Source organism: Myotis lucifugus, unplaced genomic scaffold, assembly GCF_000147115.1.
Source record: "Myotis lucifugus unplaced genomic scaffold, Myoluc2.0 scaffold_48, whole genome shotgun sequence".
Classification (NCBI taxonomy): domain Eukaryota; kingdom Metazoa; phylum Chordata; class Mammalia; order Chiroptera; family Vespertilionidae; genus Myotis; species Myotis lucifugus.
Genome location: NW_005871096.1, coordinates 4,612,015 through 4,627,279, shown reverse-complemented (window position 1 = coordinate 4,627,279; position 15,265 = coordinate 4,612,015). Strand labels below are relative to the sequence as shown.

At 42.8% G+C, this 15,265-nt stretch overlaps 1 protein-coding gene across 2 annotated transcripts in view; it reads left to right on the top strand.

Moving 5' to 3' along the window:
* RHOH (ras homolog family member H) overlaps positions 1-14,203 on the top strand; it is a 40,615-nt gene extending 26,412 nt beyond the window's left edge. For both annotated transcript variants that reach the window (XM_014455596.2, XM_023753632.1), the window contains one exon: positions 11,911-14,203. In XM_014455596.2, coding sequence (XP_014311082.1) covers positions 12,108-12,683 — 576 coding nt within the window. In that variant the 5' untranslated portion in view covers positions 11,911-12,107 and the 3' untranslated portion in view covers positions 12,684-14,203. The remainder of the gene's footprint in view (positions 1-11,910) is intronic.
* Positions 14,204-15,265: the final 1,062 nt, after the last annotated feature.

Here is a 15,265-nt window from a genome sequence, read left to right as displayed (position 1 = left end):
TTTTATTGTTATTCTTATCTACTAAGGGCCTTTAGGTATGGGAGATAGCTCCTTTTGCATTGGCTTAAAAATCCTACAAACTATGCATCATTATCCACATTTCGTGGTTCTGGTTATGTGACTTGCTCAGAGTTATACTGCTCATCAGCGGCGAAGATGAGCATCTAACTGAGATCCCAACAGCACAACCTGGGCTCTTTGCAAACAATGGAATATTGGCAACTTTATACATTGAACCTGAGACCAAATCGTCTCATGGTATTCAGTGCTCTGGGCTAAATATCTAGAACAAAATACCTTGCCGTTTGCAGTTCGAGTGATTTGTAAATTAGGGTTCACTTTAATTCTAGAGAATGTTGGAAGGCTTAATGATTGCCCCTAAAGAGAGGTGATCTATCTCCCAAAGGAAGTTCATGAGAAAGGGTACATCTGTTTGGAAAGTATTTTTCTATTAAAACTGGGAGCTCTCTTTTGAGTAAAAAGTCACCAATTTGAAATACCTATCTCAGCTATCTAGATGTGCTTTGTATTTAAAATATTAAGGAAATTAAGTGTGGGCAAGAAAATGTAGATGTAATATACAGTATTTGAAAAAATCCTGTGTAGATGGAAAGAATGCTGACTCAGCCGATCCAGTTTCTGGCCTCGAGTCAGCCCCCAGTAGCTAAACCACTTCTTCCTCGTGGGGAAATGAGTGGGTTGAACTAGACGACCTTTTCATCTAATCATGTTGTTTCTTTCCACGTCAGGGGATGTGCTATTTTACATTCTGTTTAGTGGTTCTCGATGTTGGGGGAGTGCCAGGAATTTGGGGAGTTCCGAGAATATAAAATACGGATATAAAAAGTGGCAACATATTTATTTAACCAAGAAAGGATTAATATCCTTAATCATTAAAAAGATATTTAAAAATTATTAAAAAATGATGATTACCTTGCTAGAAAAGTAGGTAGAACCGATGAATTGCAAAAGAAAAAGTGTAAGTAGTCAATGAAAAGATGAATTTTAATTTTCACTAGACATCAATGAAATGCAAGTGAAAACAGATCAAATGGGCAAATATTATACCCATTGGTAGTTGGTGGTATGATCAAATGAATATGCTTGTACCTGGCTTATGGAATATAAATTGGTCCAACATTTTGATCTTTTTTTGTTCCAGTAATTTCACTCATATCTGTTTGTACTAAAGAAATTTATATTTATGCAAAGTTATTTTTAAAATATTTGCTCATTACTAATATGGTAAAAATTACAAACAATTTAAATGTCCAACAATAGGCAATTGGTTAAATAAAAAATGCTACATTCATATTATACAGTCATTAAAATTATATTGGACAAATCTTAATGACATAGGAAATATTTATGAGATAAATGTTAAATAAAAAAACAAGATGCCAAACACATATAAAGTATGGTATTAGCTTTGAAAAAAAAATTACGCACTGAAAAAAAGAAACAGGAAAAGGTACACTAATATCTTACAGCTTTTGGTTTAGGTAGTAATTGTTTACTTCCTTTAACTCCTTTTGATAGTTCTGTGTTGTCAAAATGTTTTCTAACATGTATGTATTATTTTTATACACACAAAAGGGTGCATAGAAATAGTCCAGAGAAATGAGGAGAAACATTAGCCGAGTGGGGAGGATGTCTTCAGTCTATTTCAGCAAATAAGAGAGGGCATGCCTTCCCCACGATGGCTTGAGTACATGTAGTGGATGATGATGGTGATGGTGGTTCTGGCATGGGGGTTGGGGAGGAGGGACGGGAGCCCCTGGGATGCGGTGGAGGTCCACCCAGACATCAGGCAGATTTCATAGTTTCACAGTCAGTAAAGATCAGACAGGGAGCTACTTTCAGTCTAAGGAGAGAACATCCAGTCCTAAAGCAGAAACTCCCCACTGCCCCTCGCTGTGTCAGACAGAAAGGTCTGGGGGCAGAGGGTCTTTCTCGCTCTCAGGGTTACTTTGATTTGTGATCTGGTCTTGTGTGTGTAATACATTTTCACTCCGGAGTTTCTTTTCTTTTAAGTTATTTTCATTATGACTTTTTGCTCTTTTGCAAAGAGCTAATTCTGCAGAATTGGAGCAAAAAGGACCAAGAGAAGTTAGTGCGGGTAATTATACCAGTTAGGAAGTTAAGAGTGTAGGTGATTTCAAAGTAACTTCAAGAGTATCCTTTACACCTTTTATTTTTTAATTTTATTTTATTGTTTAAAGTATTACAGATAGTTGTACATATGTCTCCATTTTTCCCCCATTGACCTCCCCTCGGCCTCCCCTATCCCCACCCCCCTCCCCCCGCCACATGCCCTCACCACCAACCCCCAGTGTCTTGAGTCCATTGGTTATGCTTCTATACATGCATACAAGTCCTTCAGTTGATCTCTTACCTACCCCCCAACCCTCCCCTGCCTTCCCGCTGTAGTGACAGTCTGTTCGATGCTTCCTTGCCTCTGTATCAGTATTTTTGTTCATCAGTTTATTATGTTCTTTATATTCCACAAATGAGTGAGTTCATATGATATTTATCTTTCTCTGACTGGCTTATTTCACTTAGCACAATGCTCTCTAGTCCATCCATGCTGTTGCAAATGGTAAGAATTCCTTCTTTTTTACAGCAGCGTGGTATTTCATTGTGTAGATGTGGAATCCTTTACACCTTTTAAACATAGGGTTCCCTAACCACCACTCCTTTCTCCCACCTCCAGAGAGTTCATTGCTCCCTCTTCTGGGTTTGATATTACTGGTTTATAACAACATCGTCATAGCAGTTACTATTTGTGTCTGTTTTATTCCAGGCACTTTTTGGACATATAGTAGTTCTTATAACAGCCCTTCAGGTGAATAATAACAGTAAATACTTCCATAGTACTCAGTCCAGGCCAGGCATCATTCTATGTGCTTTATATGCACTAACCCACTTAATCCTGTACAACAAACCTGTATGCTAGGTACTATCATTATTCCCTTTTTTCAGTTGAAAAGCTAAGATTTAGTAACTTTCATGAGGTCACACAGCCAGTGGTTAGTGGAGCTGGGAGGCAGCATGTTCCCAGAATCCTTAATCACTATGCTGTACTTCTTCTATTGACAATGGACTGAACGTCAGAGAGGTTAAGCAATTTACCCAAGGTCACACAGTAAGTCACAGACATTGGAGGCAAACCTAAACTGCCTGACCCCAGAGTTTGAGTTTTCTTTCCTACTCTGAATTGCCTTTCTTTATATAGCAGGAGTTGTCAAACTTTTTATGTAAAGGGCTAGATAGTAAATATTTTAGGCTTTACACACAAGGTCATAAAGTCTCTGTTGCAACGTTGAATCGTAGCATGAAAGTAGCCATAGGACAATACATAAAGGAAAGAGCATAGCCGTGTTCCAATAAAATGTTATTATATGGACACTGAAATTTGAATTTCATATAATACTCATATGTCACAAAATATTGCTCTTTTGATTTTTTTTAACCATTAAGAAAGTAAAGACCATTTTATTCATGGGCCACACAGAAACAGGTGGTGGGTTTGCCCATGGCTGAGCGAGCCAGTTTGGCAACCTCGCTGTACCGCATCATTACATCATAGAACGGTTAGATATGCATGTACATGCTTCTTTGCTCTCTTTCCTAAAACAGTTCAGCTTGGGCCCCAAACATGCATAGCCAACTGAGAAAATAAGAGACCCTGGGTGACTGAAGTTCACATTCCTTAGCAAGAAGTTCAGAGACTACCTGACCTTTTTTTTGAACAAGCCCCGTGGGGGCTGCACTCTTGACTAAGCAGTTTTTCAGGATATTCCTGCCATTACTTTGAGAGAAGCAATGGTAACTACTTTTTCCAATCACCTTAGTTTAGAGGTGAGGTTCTGGTGTCTCTTTAAAAAAAATAGTTAATCTTTATTGTTGAAAGTATTACAAATGCCCCTCCTTTCTTCCCCCATTGACCCTTAGTGGCACCCGGGCAGTTGACTGACTGACTGCTGTCCATTGTTTTTGGCTCTGTACTTGGACGAGGTGAGAACTCTAGACCCTTTGGTGACAATCGATTCTTGTGCTCCTGGGAGTGGAAGGGACCAGTCAGGGCAGGGTCGGGAAGGGTGCCACAGTCCCTGCTTGGCCTGGGGGCTGGAGACACAGGGATCAAGCTCAGAGAGGCTTCAAGGGTGCGGTGGTAATAGAAGGCCCCAGAGCTTGGTGATGTACTGTTTTAATTAGACTATGATGGGGTTAAACAGGCTTTAGGTCTAGGAATGTCAACATCGCTTAGATTTTTGACTCTGAAGAATATGTATTAAAAGTTGCAAACCAGCATCTTGCAAGCAGACGTTCAGAACAAAGTCCATTTAGAATCAGGATGATCTGTGCATAAAAAAAACCCAAAACTGATTTGAAAGTGATTTTCTTTTGTGATTTCGAGGGGGACCATTACAAATACGCTACGGAGGGTTTAAAGTAGGGTTGAGAATTAGTGAAATGAACTTTTGCAAGAGGAAACAAGATAAAATAATACTTGAGAAGATGTTCCTTGAAAAGGCAGTAACCTTATTTTTAAAAATACTTTTACTGGAGTTTGATCTACAGACAGAAAAGCGAACACGCCGCGGGTCCACAGCTTGATGAATTCTCACACTAAACACACTTGTGGAACCAGCTTCCAGGTGAAGAAATAGCACACTTCTTGTGACAGATGAAGAGCTGGTTTATTTGTAGGAGCAGCAGGGACTGGTTGGAAGGGATGGCTAAGAAAAAGTGTCTTGAAAATGGGTTTGCATAGGAAGCGTCGCTTTATCTGAGATGCGCTGGGTAGGGCCATGGGTGGCACAGGGACCCGCCGCGGCTTTGGAGTCAGGCTCTGTTCAGAACTTTGCACTGTGTGACTGTACGCGAGAGTCTCCCCTCCTGAAGTCTGTGGTTGTGGAATGGAAATCTCCACGAGGACAACAGCTACCTCCTTCACTATTATGCCTCTGGATCTGCTACAGTGGCCTGCCACATGGGAAGCCCTAAACAATGGTGTGTTTTTCTTTAAACAAATAAAACAACCAATGAATAATACATATGAACTATTTGATACAATCCCTGGAAAATGCTCAATAATGTCAATGAAAGTCACAGAATGACCCATTGGCCCTGTAATGCCACATTTGTGAATATGTTCCCTAAGAAAATTGTCCACATAAAAGTAATATATATATTGCTTGAGTGCGTGTGTACACGAAATGGCACAGTTGTTAATTATGATGAAATACCGGCCCCAGCTCCAAGACGCTGCTAGCAATGGGGAATGGCTGTGCAATTGTGAATTTTTGAAACAATGGGAAGCTATTTGTCTAAAGCCTGGCAAGTGTGTAGACAAATTATGTTGAAAATAATTTTTTTTAAAAAAAATCTGAAAATGTGTTTAGAAGATGTATACAAGTGTATATTTATTAGAGAATAAAAACGGAGTAAGAGTTTGGAGTAATAACATTGAGAGATGGTGATTCTTTTTTAATGTTAAGTTGCGTAACATGAGGATTCTCTTTCCTGGGAAGAAAAAGAAACACAGTGAAGCCCCCAGCCCCCTGCCAGACGGGGAGCTCCATGGGTTCACCATTCTGAGCAAGGCCTGCTCTTGCTGTGGTTCTCCTGCCGGGCTGTGCAGGGGTGCCTGATGGCAGAGAGGAGCTGCTGAGGAGCATGCTGATTTCCTAACCATCTAAATGTATTAGATTTATGACAGGATCACTTAAAATATATTTTTATTGATTTCAGAGAGAGGAAGGGAGAGGGAGAGATAGAAACATCAATGATGAGAATCATTGATTGGCTGCCTCCTGCATGCCCCCCACTGGGGATCAAGCCTGCAAGTCTGGGCAGGTGCCCTTGACCAGAATCAAACCCAGGACCCTTTAGTCCGAAGGCTGACGCTCTAGCCACTCAACCAAACCAGCGAGGGCAGAATCACTGTCCTTAATGAATTGACTGCTGCCAGTGCAGGTCCTTTGCCCAAAGCACTTTGGAGGAGCATGCATGCATTTAGATGTATTCTCTGTAATGGACAGGCCACCCGTGGCCAATGGCTGCCATGGGCTCATATCTATTTTTTAATAATATTTCTTTATTTTCATTTAAGATCAAAAGAATCTCAAATTTAAAGGAACACATTTACTTATTTCTTTTTTATTAGGGTGACATCCTATATAATAAAAGGGTAATATGCAAATCAACCGAACGGCTGAACGACCAGTCGCTATGATGCGCACTGACCACCAAGGGGAAGATGCTCAACGCAGGAGCTGCCCCCTGGTGGTCAGTGCACTCCCACAGGGGGAGCGCCTCTCAGCCAGAAACCGGGCAAGCACAGCGGCCGTGGCAGGAGCCTCTCCCATCTCTGAGGCAGTGCTAAGGAGCAGTGAGCAGGCGGGCAGTAAGGAGTGAGGGCTCCTGGACTATGAGAGGGATGTCTGACTGCTGGCAGGTGGACATCCCCTGAAGGGTCCCGGACTGCGAGAGGGTGCAGGCCAGTCTGAGGGACCACCCCTGCCGAGTGCACGAATTTTCGTGCACTGGACCTCTATTTGGTTAATAAGATTATATAGCTTTCAAGTGTACATTTCCATGATATATGATCTGTACGTTGCATTGTACACCACCCAAAGTCAAATCATCTTCCATCACCATATATTTAGCCTCCTTTATCCTTTACTACCCCTCAGTAACTCCATACTGTTGTCTGTATCTATAAGTTTCAGTTTTATATTCCACATATAAGTGAAATCATATGATTCCTAGCTTTTTCTCAAGGCCCATCCATGTTGTTGCAAATGGCAGTATTTCATATATTTTTTATGGCTGAGTAGTATTTCATTGTATACATGTACCACATCTTCTTTATCCAATCCTCTATCACTGGACACTTTGGTGATCTCCATGTCTTGGTCACCATGAATCATGATGCAATGAACATAGGGGTGCATATATCTTTGCTAATAAATGTTTTCAAAATTTTGGGGTAGATACCCAGGAGAGGGATTGCTAGGTCATATGGTAACTCTATTCTTAATTTTTTGAGGACCCTCCATACTTTTTTCTACAGTGGCTGTACCAGTTTACATTCCCACCAGCAGTGAATGACGGTTCCCTTTTTTCCACAACCTCTGAAACATTTGTTATTACTTGTCTTGTTGAGAATAGCCACTCTAACAGGTGTGAGGTGGTATCTCTTTGTAGTTTTGACTTTCATTTCCATAATGGCTAGTGAAGTTCAGCATCTTTTTATATATGAAGTTCAGAATCTTTTTATATATCTGTTGGTCATTTGTATGTTTAGGTACTCTGCTCATTTTTAAATTGGATTGTTTGTTTGGTGTTGAGTTGTATATATATATATAAACTTGTTTGGTGTTGAGTTAATATATATATATTAATCCTTTGTCAAAGCTGTTTGCAAATATATCTTCTCCCATTTTGTTGTTTGCCCTTTTGTTTTGTTGGTGGTTTCTTTTGCTGTGCAGAAGCTTTCTAGTTTGATATAGTCCCACTCATTTATTTTTGCCTTTACTTCTCTTGTTTTTGGGGTCAAATTTATAAAACCTTCTCTAAGACCATGGTCCATAAGCTTAGTAACTATGTTTTTGTCTATGTAATTTTTAGTTTCAGGTCATACACTTAGGTCTTTGATCCATTTTGAATTAAGTTTTACATGTGGGGACAAACCATGGGTTCATATTTTTGTCAAAAGAAAACAGCTGAGGATTCCATCAGCATTTTGAAGTAAGCCACCTCATAAAGTCCAGATAACCTAAAACCTACTATAATAAATTTTGGTTAATAATAGTCATAATTTCACCTTAGTTTTATATTGTGCTCTATTGTTCTGAAGGGGCTTTCTTACATAACAAACAAGAGAGTATTTCCAAATGTACAAAGTCTTGTGAGAGTCCCAGCACAGATTATTGCCATTTGTTCTATATCTCCACTGAACCTTATAAGCACCCTGTGAGGAAGGTGGTCGCTCTAATTCCATTTTCACAGATGAGGGATAAATACAGAGGACCAACATTTCAGCGGAGTGAGATGATGACGATGTTAGAGGTACGAGGAGTGGGGGTTAGTATGGCCACACAGAGGGGGCACCTGGTCTACCAGTGGGTAGGTGATCAAAGAAGATTTTTCGAGAAGAGATGAGAGTTGGGGGGTGGCGAGTGAAGGGCAGGTCTTTCCAGGCAAATAGAGAGGCACAGAGTGTATCTGAAGAAAGAGGGATAGTGAAGAGTGGGTATCTGTTAGTTGGGATGAGAACTGAGGGTTTCCTACTGGACAGCGCTCAGCTCTCCAGCAGATGAAATGGATGAGAGCTCATCCCTAAGGCCTCCTTGTCCCCTGCCTTTGGGCCTTCACTACACCTCTGCCTTTGCAAGATGAAGCTTCCTTTCTGTCCTCTCTGTGTGTGTGTGTGAACCATAGGGGCCTGTTGAAGGCATCTTTTCTGTGAAAACGGCGAAAAGAGGAGAAAGGGACGAGAAATCAAGTTATTGAGACCTGAGAGGTGCCGGGGATGGGAGGTTCCTAAATTCCAGTCTGCTTTCAGTCCTACAAGGGTTGCCCATGGCGCTTTCTGCAGTCATTCTCCGTACTCTTCTGTATTGAGAGACGCATGATTGAGGCACCCCTCCAGTTCTCCACTTGTGAAATATCATGGAAACCTGCTTCTGTTTCTCACTTGGTAACCCCTTTAGGAGAAATGCCACTGAAATCAAGCTCATTAGCCTTCCACACTGATGATGTGACCCAGAGCGGCTCTATCTTGGGCACATGTGACACACCGTCTGAAGATGGTCTGTCATGTCTATATAGGGTGTTGCTCTGGCCTGGACCAGAGCTCCTCCCCCACCCTCCTCTCCCAGCTCCATATTTAGCATCTGCTAAAGGCTACGCATGTCATCATATCGATCTTCCGTCCTCCCTGCTACGGAATCATGCAGAGGTTTGTTCTTATAGCCACTGTGGCAGGCATTAAAGGTTTCTCCTTTGGCTTTAGTTTTAATTGAACCACAGAGAAAGCTAGTCTTGTTCAACCACTTTACTGTTTGGGAAACCGAGGCCCGGAGAGCCGACTTGATGAGCCTCTGAGTGCCAGATGGGCTGGGGGGTGAAGGTCACTTGACCGAACAGAGTCTTTCTCTCCCGTCTAACTCTTTGGAGCTCTCTAGATGGCAAAACTCAGACAGAATTTCTTTGTTCATGTATAGATATATTTTTATACTATAAAAATACCCCCCCTTTTTTGTAGTCATAACTGGATATAATATACACAGAGTATCCTTTGCTGAAAAAATACTTTTTAGAGCTACTTCAAAATTCCCACTTCTTAATAATTATCATTATGTTGAGTAATTATTATCTAACAGTGATATTAATAAGGACTACTTATTGTGTGTTTGCTGTGTGTTGACTATGTACTTATAGCATGTTTACATTATGCACTATGCTAAGGAATTTATACATCTAAGCACACAATACTCTCAACAACTGGTGATGTAGGTGCTATTACATTGATTTTACCAAGGAGGAAACTGAGGCTGAGGGAGGGTTAAGAACGTCTCCTAAGGTTGTCACACAGGCCGTTGTTTGGGCAGCCTGGATTCAATACCAGATCGACCCGACCTTGGAGCCCGTGTTCTTAACAATTTTGCCTCATCAACTTCTTTTTGCAGATATTTAGTCAGGAAATTTGGCTTTTACTTAATTTTATTAGCGAGATTTTATTTACTAACCCAAAGTCTGGCACATGTCCATTTATTTTTCCTAGTTCTGGTCCTGCTACATTGGGATCAGAATAAAGCTTAAAAATGTCTTAATGGGTCTTAGCTTTGAACTAGGTAACGTGTGTGTGTGTGTGTGTGTGTGTGTGTGTGTGTGACAAATGCATATATTCAAGTTGTCAGCAAGTCTAAGGATGTGAAATTTGAGACCGATGGAGCCCGAAGAGACTTTGCTCCAAGGTCTGGAGACAAAGATGCCCAGGACCATCCTGCATGACAGAGACCCACTATGAGTCTTCAGACAGAATCAGCGGAACCTCTGGCCCTCTGCCCCCTGTGCTATGGACATTCAGTACTTGGTATTTTCAATAAATAGTAGTGGAAGTTGGTAACACGATGGTTCTCCATAGATCCCATATGCCAGGTTCTGTGCTGAGCCAGACTCGCCACATGCTGAATTCTTACAATAGTTATATGAAAGAGGCGCTTTTCTTGTTCTCATTTTCTATGAAAAAACCAAAACCCAAAAACAAGACTCGGAGAGGTGAAGTAACTTGGCTAAGTTACTTAAGTCACTTAGTAACCCAGCTTTTGTGTGGTTAAAAAAAAAGCGAATACATGAAAATCATGAGTTATTTATTTGATTGGCTCATTTGCAAAGGCTATTCTATCTCATTAAACCAACAGAGACTGTGGGTTGGCAAGGATAAGAATGTCTTGGAAGCGAACGGCAGGATTAGGGGAGTGACCTTTAAAAGCCGAAGCGGACCTCTCGGCCGGCTTTACGTTGCTTTGCGTTCGACATGTCAGGAAGATCCCCAGTAGGGAGCTTATAAGCCCGGTTGTGTTAACACGCTGTACTCTGGGTTTGCGTCTGAAAGGCCTTTCCTTTGTCTGAAGCAGGGCTGGCCTTGTGATGCTGTCCCCTGGCAAATAGGGCACCGTCTCCACAGCTGGTCTCCGCGCCGGGAACTCCCTCACCTGCAGTGGATGAGAATTTATTTGATCTTTTCATGAAATTTGGATTCTGTCCTATTTATGCAGTCCTGTTGAAGGGACAGGCACTGAATGTGGTTACTTTTAAGCAAGTTATTTTGTTTAACCAGGGGTCTATCAGAGTTCTGATATATAGGCAGCTATCCAAAAATGTTGAAAGCAATAAACTTGTATCATATGTGCATAACCTGTGGACACAGACAATGGGGTGGTGAGGGCCTGGGGTTGGGGTTGGGGTGGGAGTGGGCTGGAAGAGGCTAATGGGGGGAAAAGGAGGACCTGTGTAATACTTTCAACAATAAAGTTTAAAACACACACACACACAAAACCCCACAAAAAAAACAACAAAAAAAAATATACCACATTGAAAGACATAAATAATTTAACCCTCACATCTCCGAGGAGCAGTTCCTAAATTTACCATAATCTTGCAGATGTGCCAAGTGAGGCTTGGAGACCAAGTAGCGCCTGTTCAAAGCCATGTTGCTGCGTAAGTGATGGCGCCTGACCTCAGATGCAGAAGCGCAAGGACAGTGCCCTTTCCCTTAGATCAGTAGCCGCTTTTTGAAGGAAAAAAAAAAAAAACTCAAGGGAAAAAAAAAACCAGCAAATTTTTAAAGTTCTGGTCATTTCTTTTCTCTAATCTCAACACAAATTCCCACATAAGCCAAGGACTGGCTGATTAATCAGTAAATGAAAGCAAGTGCTGGTCATATCGGTGGCTCATGACAGGTCTCTCCCTTGAAGTTCCCCAAATGGCTGGGATCCATTAGAAACTGAAGCGAGAGAGCGCTGTCAGCTGCCTCCCCTGCTTCTTGAAGCGGAAGCAGAGAGAGCAGTTTGAAAACGTCTCATTCACACACCAGGTTGCTATCGAGGTCTTTTTCATGTTATGATCAGAGCAGCTGCTTGTGTTTTTATCACTAGGCTGGTTTTTGAGATAAAATCAGCTTCTGCTTCTTGGCTGGGTGGAGTTGTGGGTGCCTGAGCTGGGGGATAGCAGATCCAAGCCCTCTTTGCTGGGGAAGTGTGGGTTAGACTAGTCGGGTAGGGCGGCGACACTGAGGTGGGCCCCATGTTTAATCAGCGTGCCAGTGAGGAAGTGCCCAGTCATCCAAAAAGGAAAAAGAAAGACTCAATTTTCCCTCTTCTCTTTCTGTTCCAGCTGAAGGCCAGACTTTGGAGCTTTTCAAAGTAGATCGAGGTCTCTCTCGGATGCATGGAGAGAAGTAACATTCTGCAAATTGCTGTTGGAGACCCCGGGACCACAAACCCATCTGGTTTCTATTCCCTGTGTTGAATGGCATCTGCTTCAGCCATTCAAGGATTCTGAACGTGTAACGAGGGATCCAGGCCGGGAAGATGCTGAGTTCCATCAAGTGTGTGCTGGTGGGAGACTCTGCTGTGGGGAAGACCTCCCTGTTGGTGCGCTTCACCTCAGAGACCTTCCCAGAGGCCTACAAGCCCACGGTGTATGAGAACACGGGCGTGGATGTCTTCATGGATGGCATGCAGATCAGCCTGGGTCTCTGGGACACAGCCGGCAATGACGCCTTCAAGAGCATCCGTCCCCTGTCCTACCAGCAGGCCGATGTGGTGCTGATGTGCTACTCCGTGGCCAACCATAACTCTTTCCTGAACCTGAAGAACAAGTGGATTGGCGAAATCAGGAGCAACTTGCCCTGTACCCCTGTGCTGGTGGTGGCCACCCAGACTGACCAGCGGGAGATGGGGACCCACAGGGCCTCCTGCATCAGTGCCATCGATGGGAAGAGACTGGCCCAGGATGTGAGAGCAAAGGGCTACCTGGAGTGCTCAGCCCTTAGCAACCGGGGGGTGCAGCAGGTGTTTGAGTGTGCCGTCCGAACTGCCGTCAACCAAGCCCGGAGACGCAACCGGAGGAAGCTCTTCTCCATTAATGAGTGCAAGATCTTCTAACCTCCGAGAGACTTCGCCCAACACTCATTTACTCACCCACCTCCAAGACTAATGGGGACGGGGAGAGCCAACAGCAAGGGCTGATGCTCTTTCTGGGTCCGTCCCGAGCAGGGTTTGCTTTTGGATATAGTTTGTTGATGGGACTTGGTCACTGGATGGTTTTATTAAGTACACTCTGCAAATGAACTCCTCGTCCAGTCCAACTAGGCTGTCTCTTGAGAAGCTGTAATGAATATTCTATCTCCGGTTAAAAAACTAAAATGGTCTCTATAACTTTGGACAGCGAAGTGAGTTTTCCAAAGAATCCTATATTTAAAGACATGTTTTATTTAAATGATAACAAAATGTAGAGCTCTTGTACATAACTAGTTTTCATGCTTACGAAGTCTTTTCCTACAGACTCACAAACACACCCTGGTGTATGTGTGAAATGACCTTACAGGACTCGGCCGTATGTTCGGAGTGTCCTTTTCACCTGAAGTAGTAACTTTGTTGAAGCCACTTGCCTACCTGATTTTACTAGGTGATCAAATTTTAAAAGGACTACCAACCGATCCTTGCTATTCGTTTCCCACCCAGCTGTTAACCAATTTGTATATCAAAGACATTCGATAACATATGCTACTGTAATAGTGACTAATGATTTTAAACAGTTATCCGTCTGTTTTCCTGTAATTATATATAAAAAAGCATTTCTTATTTATGATACTACCTTTCACTCAGCGAACTCCCATTATGCACTAAGTATTCCTCTTTCATTTACCAAAACGGATGAAAGGAAAACCTTTTGGGTAGGGAATCTGACTGCTCCAAGTAATAGCAACAGAGCTCGGAACAGAATTTAAAAATCTCACTTTCCTTTGGGAACCGCTGCACTTTGCCTGGGTTTTCCGACACTGGCTCCCGCCCGGGTGCAGGCCTTGGGCATGAGAGCAGGCTCGGCGTTCTGTATGCTGGTAATCTGGGGAATTTGTTACTTGAGCTCTTAACTGACCTGGAAGGGCAACTATAATTTATTAATTTTAGGATCTAATCAGAGTAATTACTAAGGTGTCTATGTACATATGCGTGTGTGTAAGGGAACACAGGTACAACTTACAGCTTTTACTGTTTCATCAGTGTGAAGCACCAGAGTAAAATAAAACCAAAAAAACAACAACCCCAAAACTCCCCACAAATTCCAAGCACAGGGAACAGGAAAACTGTATAGCAGATTTTCAGATAACAAAATCTTATCAGGGAAAGTACTGAATAATGACTCCCACCTCAAACCGCATTCTATCTAAATAGTTTAAAAACAATGGCATCAATCATCGGTTAAAGTTGAGAACAGAAGACCATGTTACTTGAGGAAGAAATAGCAAATGCTGGCACCGGATACATCATTTACTCACCTAATCCAATAAGACTCAGGACCACTCTGGACCACGTTTATTAAAGTGCATCATTGTTATGTTATAATGTGACCATTAGATACAAATGGTAAGGCACTTGGCGTAAATGACTATGATTAAACTTATGTTGACATAACCATGCCAATTGTTCAGTTTCCTTATGTGGTCAAGTCTTTATAGCTATAATCAGTGTTAAAAGCAAATGTGTGCTCATCTCCACACTTTTCTCTTCTCTCTCTCATCTGCATCCAGTAAAAGGCCCGGAACCTGGATCTTAGTCTTTGGGGTCGAGGTTCCCTCAGTTCCCGGGGCTGATGCATCTGCTTCCACCCAGCCTTCTCTAGCCCTCCAGGCCTGTGGCTCGTCCTTGCCTCCGTGTCACCTGTGTCCCTTGACTTGAGAACCCCTGTATCCAGCTCTCTGTATTGCACGTCTGAGGGTTGGAGGGCTTAAACCTGACCAGGCTGGGGAGGCGATGGGAGCTCACCTTCTTTAGTATCCCTGTGGGTCCTTGTCCTTCTCATCACTGTCTTATGTAACGCATACAGATTCGCCTTCAGGACCGGTCTTTAGGGTGGAGACCATGTAGCTTGTTAGCAGGAGTGAATCTGTATTCACTAAAATGGGTTTTCCCCACGCTTTCCTTCCTTTGTTGTTGAAGGGAGATGAGGGCAGAGGTGCCTCTGAAATGGGAAAGCCCAGGTCCTTGATTCCAAGTGAGGGAAGAGGAAGTGATTCCATTCCAATGGAGGAAGGGAAGGCCAGGGAGGGCATAGTCACCTGGACAGACACACCAATGAGCCTTCTGCCTGCTAGCAGGAGCCAAGCCTAAAGGATCCCTCTGAGAACCCTCACACTGAGAACAAGAATCTGTGTGTAAACCTTCCCCAGCGATGAGACCTGGCAGAAATCGAGGCTCATGGGTGTCTGTCTCCCCTACCAGACTGTATGTTCTTGAAGGCAGAGCCACCTCCTATGTGTCTCGATGCCCCCAGGGCCAGCACAGAGAAGACACTGTAGCCAAACAAACGTGTTGAATTGGAGAGGGGAAAGGAATGGGGTTGCTGTGTCGCAAAGTGGGTATGGGAAGGAAGCAGACCCCCGCTGGCCTTGCAGGGGTAAGAAGTGAAAGTAGGTCATTATTGTTGGAATTCATGTAACATAAGTTCTACATGAGCATATACTTAT